Here is an 8,600-nt window from a genome sequence, read left to right as displayed (position 1 = left end):
TCGGTTTAGTACATCGAGCAACAGAGGTTGCCTTTTAGGAGAACGACTGACAAGCGTTCAACTAGCTGGGATGCAGCTAGTGTCATCAAAGCACGTTGTCTTAGCAAGTTAGAAGAAATAGGTTAAGGTTACGAAAAGGCTTAGGCTTACCCCAAATGTCACCTCCGTTCGTAGCTCAACTCCGTGTAGGCACAACAAGTCATCACACAGAGAGCACACTTGAAGCACAACTGCACTGCCTGGAAGGGCGCAACGGACTGAATTGGAATCCCTCAAACATCACACTAACTACATTCCGCTTTATGATGTCACAGTCAGCCCCTCGGAACACTGGTCCTCAACAATCGCAAACACCTTGGATACCCAAGCCAAACATTCTCTAATCACTCACATTCACAAATCAACCAGGGAGAAGAAGGCTGCCAGGAATTGAATGCTGAAAAGCTAACCTCCTTCACAGAGCAACATCATAGGACTGGGAGTTTGTGTTCAACAGCAGGTTAGACTCTGCCACTTGTTCCCTTCAACTGCTTGCGTTCCCCTATTATCAAGCAGCCTATAGGCTACAGTGCAGATACTTCACATGCAGAGTACAACAACAAATAACAGAGGGCCTTGTTACCACACCGTATAGGCTAGGAGTTGAACTTGGACCACAATGACATTGGTAGTAATTAGCCTGCAGCATAAATGACAGCTCCCTAACGGGGACACAAAGTGGAAATGGGTTGCGACACATAGAGGAAAAGTCCTAATCAAATAGCCACATTTTTTTTTTGCACCTTTATTTAACCAGGTAGGCAAGTTGAGAACAACTTCAGTTCGACACATACAACGACACAGACTTACACATGGAGTAAAACAAACATACAGTCAATAATACAGTATAAACAAGTCTATATACGATGTGAGCAAATGAGGTGAGATAAGGGAGGTAAAGGCAAGAAAAGGCCATGGTGGCAAAGTAAATACAATATAGCAAGTAAAACACTGGAATGGTACATTTGCAATGGAAGAAATGTGCAAAGTAGAAATAAAAATACTGGGGTGCAAAGGAGCAAAATGAAGTAATTAATTATATACAGTAGGGAAAGAGGTAGTTGTTTGGCCTAAATTATAGGTGGGCTATGTACAGGTGCAGTAAATCTGTGAGCTGCTCTGACAGTTGGTGCTTAAAGCTAGTGAGGGAGATAAGTGTTTCCAGTTTCAGAGATTTTTGTACTTCCTTCCAGTCATTGGCAGCAGAGAACTGGAAGGAGAGGCGCCCAAAGAAAAATTTGGTTTTGAGGGTGACTACAGAGACATACATACACCTGTTTAGCAGAAATGCTTGTGTTACTAGCTCCAACAGCACAGTCAAGTCTAACAAGTAAGATCGAACCATGTTCCAACATTCCACACAATACCCCCAATTGGAATTGGAATACATCAATATATGGACGAGCAATGTCAGACCGTCCGTAGACTAACATACCTTACAATACAATACTTTATATATCCACATGACATGAGCTATGCAAACGACCTCCACGTTAGGAATGTGCCCAGTGTTATCTAACAAAAACACACACCTCCGTGGAACCCACATGGCAAAACAGGAAGGAAGACATGCAGAAGACCGGAATCATCTCCAATCAAGTGAACAATGTCAAAGGAATAGGTCAAGTCATATAGATAGGGAGGCATTTCACCGCCACCCGCTGGACCACAAGTCATTTTGCCAACACTATCTCATCATTCAAGCCACATAGGAAGGGATCTTAACACCACCTGCTGGATCAGAAGTGCCACTCACAATAGCCACACAGAGCATTTCTCCCTCAACCTGATGCAATTGTCACAACAAGTACGTGGTCAAAATCAAACATTAACTACAACAGATCATCAAATAGGCAAACACATGCTCATGTAGAGTACCTCAAATTATACAGTTACTTTGTAACCAAACCTAATCTCTCATTCATCTACAAATACATGCTCTTCTAAAGCCACAATGCAATGTTCACATGGTAGATTTCATTTCTTACAATATATGTCACTATTACTTCATTTGACTGCTCTTAAATCATATTCACTTAACGCTTTTGTTCACCTGATGATTTTCTGCTGCTTTGCTTCTTGCAGATTTGGACATCATGTTTCTCAAGTATCAAAAGAGGGTAAGTTACATTGACCTACTTTATGAAAAACTTAATGCTACTTTTCTCTCTAGCCTAGTGCACTCTTTATCTGTAAGCTCCCCTACCTACTGGTGTAGGTAGCTCCAAAAAAAAAAGCTCCAGATGCCATTACCCCATGTAGCCTATACAACTTTATCTCGACGACCACATTTTACACCAATGCACCCCGAGAATCGGTTGGTGTTCGGGAATCAAGTGGATGATTCTGGGACCAATTACAGGAAGGGGTCTGTTGGGTGAGGGGTGTACTGAACTGCTGTGCCTATAGCATGTCAAGAATCCCTCCAACGGGAAATAGGCTTTGGCAAATGGCCAGGGGCGCTGTCCTTTTCAGCACCACGGAGCTCCGCTATTACCTGTCTCATGAGTGAAAATGCAACAGCAGACAATTCCTGCTCTTTGGTCCGGCAATGACACACTTTAGCCGTGTCATTGCTGCATTTAACTGGCAGCCTGTATTTAGGGCCTTTACTTTGTCTTATCATTTCGATTCCTCAGCAAATCTTCTTTTAAAAATGAACTAAATCCCACATCAGAAGTCGACTTCAAATCACGCCACAAAGACACACGACTCTACTCAACGGGAGTCAGTGGTATCAAATATTCTCCACTGTGAAGGTGTCATGTGCTGAGCCATTTAGTTCTTTATGAAGCCTATTTACGAAGCCAATGCAGCAATCAACACGTACCTGCCTGCATTGGTGATTGCTATTTTGTAATTGGTCAACTACTAATAGGGCAATCATCCCGGCTGCTTGTGCCCTGTTACGTAGTAACAGCTCTTTTGCAAGCCCTTGATGATTACATCTATTGATTCCTGCTGTCCTGATACCTTTTCTCTTAAGGGATGTCGGATCTAGTCTAAAGGACTAACAATGGGTATGGCATTGGAATATTCAATCGCACACTCAATTCATCCCACTAAATACATTCCTTTCATTTCTCCATTTATTCCACCATATCGAAACAACTTACCTATGCACTCACACAAACAAGCACAAAAGGGCGACTTAATAATATCACGTCTAATTTGGTGGCCTACAACATTTCCTGTACCTTCAACCAAAACGTTGGTACCACTTTTTTCGACCACCTTTCACTTGCGCTGGACAGAGATATAGCATTTGACTTTCAATAGCTTAGTCAATCGCATGAATTATGGGGTGCACACAGCTAACGTTGTAATGATCGGATCAGCCTGGATTTTTTTTGCCATCGAGGAATGTCACATGGCCCAGAAATGATTGAATGGCCATTTTCACAAAGGAAAAGACATACTCGAGCATGTTACATTCCAAGAGCAATTGGATTCGAAAAAACACAACGTGCCCCACTTGGGGACCCGAGGACCGAGTTTGGGAAACGCTGGCCTGAAGATCAAATACCAATAGGGAGCCACTATGACGTGCTCACACGCTGACAGTACCCGCGTTTAACCACTAGATGGCCTCCGTGCTCCACGGTAAACTTTTCCCCTCTCATCAGCGGCACTGCAACATGGGACTTTCTAAGTCAGTTGTTCTTAGCTACATTAGTGACCATTTTTGCCACTTTTTGCCCTATATCATTACTATCACTCATTACTGCTACTGTATTTTTCCCCTCTTCTACTCTAGGCATACATCTAATCACATATAGAGAGCGTTATTGAAACGACTCAAGTCAGTTAAGAACCAACTCTTATTTACAATCACGGCCGGTGGTGATACAGCCTGGAATCGAACCACGGTCTGTAGGGACTCCAGAGCAGGGAACACGGTGGGAAAGGGGCGTATACAAATGGAACAATTGTGCCTTTTTGACTGAAATATGGAGGTGGCTCTTAAAAGAGCCTTTGGGGGATTTTGGAGATCAGGTCATCGTTTATGCGCGCTCTCCGCGAATACGACGGGCCAGCTGGATGTCCTTGGGCATGATGGTCACCCTCTTGGCGTGGATTGCGCACAGGTTGGTGTCCTCGAACAGGCCGACCAGGTAAGCCTCGCTTGCCTCCTGCAGGGCCATCACTGCGGAACTCTGGAAGCGCAGGTCGGTCTTAAAGTCCTGGGCAATTTCTCGCACCAGGCGCTGGAAAGGCAGTTTGCGGATCAGCAGCTCAGTGGACTTCTGGTAACGACGGATCTCTCTAAGAGCCACGGTGCCGGGCCTGTAACGGTGAGGCTTCTTCACGCCGCCGGTGGCCGGGCGCTCTTGCGCGCAGCCTTGGTGGCGAGCTGCTTCCTGGGTGCTTTGCCACCGGTGGATTTGCGAGCGGTTTGCTTGGTTCTGGCCATGGCGCTAGCTAGCTTCCTTCTTTCACAGTCGGAGTATAGCCTCCAAATGCCTATGTGAAGTTTATAAAGCCGGCAGCGGCGTCTGCTGATTGGTCACCATCTCCGCACCGCCCTGATTGGCCCGTTGCGGAGGCCTCCTCCGCCGCCCATTGGACGGGAGGCTCGGCCTCTCCGTGACGCCCCAAAATGCAACCCCTCCCTCGCCGAGGCGCGCTTGGGTCTTTTGTTAGGGCCGCGAGCAACGTTACACTTTACGCGCAATAATGCTCTCTCATTCTAGCCTAGTACTTGTTATTCTTCATTTAGGCCTCATGTGGGCACTTGATACTGTGCCGTGTATATGTGTGTGTGTATCTAACAAACACGCCAAATAGTTGGCCAGGCATAGAAAGGACACTTTGCGCTTTTGCTGAGCTAGGTGGTTGGCTCTTAAAAGAGCCTTTGGGGGTTGAGTAGTCAAGTTGCAGCCGCACCAGCGATTTTACTTGGCTTTGACGGCCTTCTCAGTCTTCTTGGGGAGCAGCACTGCCTGGATGTTGGGCAGAACACCACCCTGAGCGATGGTCACGCCGCCAAGCAGTTTGTTCAGCTCCTCGTCGTTACGGACTGCCAGCTGCAGGTGACGGGGGATGATACGAGTCTTCTTGTTGTCACGGGCAGCGTTTCCGGCCAACTCAGGATCTCAGCAGTCAGGTACTCGAGCACTGCGGCCAGGTAGACTGGTGCGCCAGCGCCCACACGCTCGGCGTAGTTGCCTTTGCGCAGCAGCCTGTGCACACGGCCCACGGGGAACTGGAGCCCGGCACGGGATGAACGTGTCTTTGCCTTCGCCCTGGCCTTGCCTCCGGTTTTGCCTCTTCCGCTCATTTTGGTAGCTTCAGTATGTCACAGAAAGTCTGAATGAGGCGCTGGCCACCTCGAGAGCCGTACTTATACCTCGCCACAAGAGGCATCGATTGGCCACCGGACCGGTGTGCCCTTATCCAATTGGAGTGAGGGAGGGACAGACAGACAAGTCAGCCCTAAGCCCGCCCCCACCCAACCACCCGCCCGCCCGCAGGCAGGCAGGCAGGCAGGCAGGCAGTGACAAGGGCTAGGCTACTCCGTTTCCCTCCGAATTTTGTTACTTTTTCTCGTTGGCGGGAGCGCCAAAGTGACAACTCAAATCACTGAAACATGTATCAATCAATTCGAGAGTGGCTCATAATACAAATGGCTGCTGTCCAACCCACTATAGATAGTGTGTATTCCTCTTATTATCAGGATGAATGTGACATGCGAATTCTAACACATATCACAACAATGTTGATTGCTGAGGGTGCTGCACTCTTGAGTGACAAATGTAAAGCCATTTAGCCACTCGAACATGTGGTGCGTAAAAGTCATTCATTTCATTTCTTTTGCACCACAGGTAGGTAGGACGTACATGGAATGACATGCGCTTTTATGGAAAGAGGTGGGTGGCTCTTAAAAGAGCCTTTTGTGGTAACAACATGTGTCGAGTAGAAAGAACACTGTTTGGAATAGGTTTACTTCTTCTTGGGGGCTGCCTTCTTGGCCTTGGCTGCCTTGGGTTTGGCGGCTTTGGGCTTCGCTGCCTTGGTAGCCTTCTTGGGGCTCTTGGCCGCTTTCTTGGCCGCTGCGGCGGGCTTCTTCACCTTCTTTGGGCTCTGCGGCCTTTTTGGGTGTAGCGGGCTTCTTGGCCTTCTTGGGGGACTTCTTTGCGGCCACGGCCTTCTTGGCTGCTACCTTCTTGGGCTTCTTGGCGGCGGCGGGCTTCTTGGCGGCCACCTTCTTAGCTTTGGGGGCTGCGGCTTTCTTGGCGGGCTTCTTTGCCTCGACGGCCTTCTTGTTGAGCTTGAAGGAGCCGGAGGCACCGGTGCCCTTGGTCTGGACCAGGGTGCCCTTGGTGACGAGGCTCTTGACGGCGATCTTGACACGGGAGTTGTTCTTCTCCACGTCGTAGCCGCCTGCCGCCAGAGACTTCTTGAGCGCGGCCAGGGACACGCCGCTCCTCTCCTTGGAGGCGGACACCGCCTTGACGATGAGCTCGCCTACGCTGGGTCCCGCTTTCTTGGGCTTGGCTGCTGCCTTCTTCTTGGGTGCCTTGGCCGGCGCGGCGGCGGCGGGTGCTGGTGCGACTTCTGCCATGTCTGTCGTTCGGTCCGGTAAACACACACACTTACAACACTACGGTAGTCTGTGAGGAGGAGTACTTTGCTGTAGACGCTGCTCTGCGCTATTGAAGCTCCACACCGTGCAGGGGCTGGCCTTAAACGCGACATGAGAACCATGTAGACTCAAGCCACCCAGCTCGGCTTCTCCGGGCTGGCCAAATGCTCTTTCACTTGTGTTTTCTGGTCGCCAATATCGGGCCAAAAGTCACCGACGGAGCCGTGTTTTTGGCCCAAAAGCGAACGGCCCAGCGAGCAGACTTGTGTCCGTTCAGAATAAAGTCATGTGGGCTGCAGAAGCCCCGTGCATTTTGCTGCGACTCGCTCAAAACCTCACCGTTCGACTGTCGGGTGGAGCGGTGCGCACTGCTTTTCCTGTGCTATTTGTCTCCTAAATGGCCTAAAAGTGCATCCGATTGCGAGCACCATTGATTGTGGAGTGAGCCGAGATGTCTGGCAAGGGAATCAAATGGTTTGGCGTCCCCTGATGTGCTCTGGTGTTTTAAAGGAGAGCTCTTTTGGGGACCTTAAAACACATGCACTTGTGAGGCCTGGCTGAGACTAGTTTCACGTTGTATTCGTCATGTGTCCAGGAGGCACAGGAAATAATACACTGTGTGTGATGTTTTATTCGTCCTTTAGTTGGATTTGGAGCCTGCTCTTTGTGCACAGTGTGTGTTTTTTTCTTCTGCTAGGTAGTCTCTGTCTCTCTCTGTGTGTCTCTTTCAAAAGCAGATGAGGTGAGGTCACCTTGTCTGTGAACAGGCAGAGATAGGCTTGTGCCCTTCTCCCTCGCTTGACTCCGCAGCGTGACTCGTGCCGGTCTTTGTGTCTGTGGGTCTTGGTGTCTGGCTGGGCTGTGTTGTGCGGCCGGCGCTATGGAGGCTGGCGCCCCATGTGCTTGTTCGCCCTGATATAGGCCTAGAGAGAGCGATTTGGAGGCTCTCCTCCTCCTCCTCCTCCTCCTCTTGTACAGGTGGAACGGCTAGTTTCAATCGGTCACGTCACTTGCTCTGAGACTGTTGTTCATGTGTGCAGAGGGTCCCTGCTTCGGCCTAAAGTGATACAGGCTCCAGTCATCGGAGCACGAGTGGAATCCCACTCACTGTGTCTATCTGGCATGCACACATTCCTTCCTACCCTGCTCATGTCAGCATCATTTATTCCCCCCCCCCAATTGGACACAACATGTCCTCCACACACACACACACACACACACACATGGATTTGCTTTTTTCACTGACAGGGTGGGTGGCTCTTAAAAGAGCCTTTGGGTTACTACAGCACTCCAAATGCGCTGTTTATTTGGAGCTGGTGTACTTGGTCACGGCCTTGGTGCCCTCGGACACTGCGTGCTTGGCCAGCTCTCCGGGGAGCAGCAGGCGCACTGCGGTCTGGATCTCCCTGGAGGTGATGGTGGAACGCTTGTTGTAGTGGGCCAGGCGAGACGACTCTCCGGCGATACGCTCGAAGATGTCGTTCACGAACGAGTTCATGATTCCCATGGCCTTGGAGGAGATGCCGGTATCGGGGTGGACCTGCTTCAGGACTTTGTACACGTAAATGGCGTAGCTCTCCTTCCTCGACTTTCGGCGTTTCTTGCCGCCTTTCCCTGCGGTCTTGGTGACGGCTTTCTTGGAGCCCTTCTTGGGCGCGGACTTTGCTGGCTCGGGCATGATGCTGATGTCTCGTTGCTTCTCACAAACGAATGAGGGGGTGGAGAGCCCTTTCCCTCTTATGAAGACGAAGCTAAGCTAATTCGCCGGCCGTGGACACACCCCTGCTTTCTCATAGGCGCCCCTGCCATTTGCCCAGTGGAGCTGAGCGCGCATAAGAGCCTTCCACTCAGAGGCTTGCTTCCCTAACAAAGACCTGTCCCCCTTATTCCATAGCCTATGCTCTGTCACTGGTGGGGAATGGTGTGTTTCAAAAAAAGATCCATGCAATGGCCAGACTTGGTGGGGATTTCCCAG

At 49.7% G+C, this 8,600-nt stretch overlaps 1 protein-coding gene and 3 pseudogenes across 1 annotated transcript; all 4 read right to left on the bottom strand.

Annotated features, from left to right (window-relative positions):
* Nucleotides 1-3,994: 3,994 nt before the first annotated feature.
* Nucleotides 3,995-4,640, bottom strand: LOC121844721 (annotated as a pseudogene).
* A 236-nt stretch (nt 4,641-4,876) lies between these two features.
* Nucleotides 4,877-5,476, bottom strand: LOC121844726 (annotated as a pseudogene).
* A 78-nt stretch (nt 5,477-5,554) lies between these two features.
* On the bottom strand, nt 5,555-6,713 carry LOC121844718 (annotated as a pseudogene).
* A 1,103-nt stretch (nt 6,714-7,816) lies between these two features.
* LOC121844728 (histone H2B) lies at nt 7,817-8,356 on the bottom strand. Its single transcript, XM_042315147.1, has one exon. It carries the CDS (start codon nt 8,301-8,303, stop codon nt 7,929-7,931), a length of 375 nt encoding a protein of 124 aa, XP_042171081.1. The 5' UTR covers nt 8,304-8,356; the 3' UTR covers nt 7,817-7,928.
* Between the last annotated feature and the right edge of the window lie 244 nt (nt 8,357-8,600).

The sequence above is a fragment of the Oncorhynchus tshawytscha genome, unplaced genomic scaffold, assembly GCF_018296145.1.
Source record: "Oncorhynchus tshawytscha isolate Ot180627B unplaced genomic scaffold, Otsh_v2.0 Un_contig_2517_pilon_pilon, whole genome shotgun sequence".
NCBI lineage: Eukaryota > Metazoa > Chordata > Actinopteri > Salmoniformes > Salmonidae > Oncorhynchus > Oncorhynchus tshawytscha.
This window is presented reverse-complemented; position numbering and strand designations above follow the sequence as displayed.

Coding starts and splice junctions, on each gene's coding strand:
- LOC121844728 (XM_042315147.1), bottom strand. CDS start 8,303: ATGCCCGAGCCAGCAAAGTCCGCGCCCAAGAAGGGCTCCAAGAAAGCC.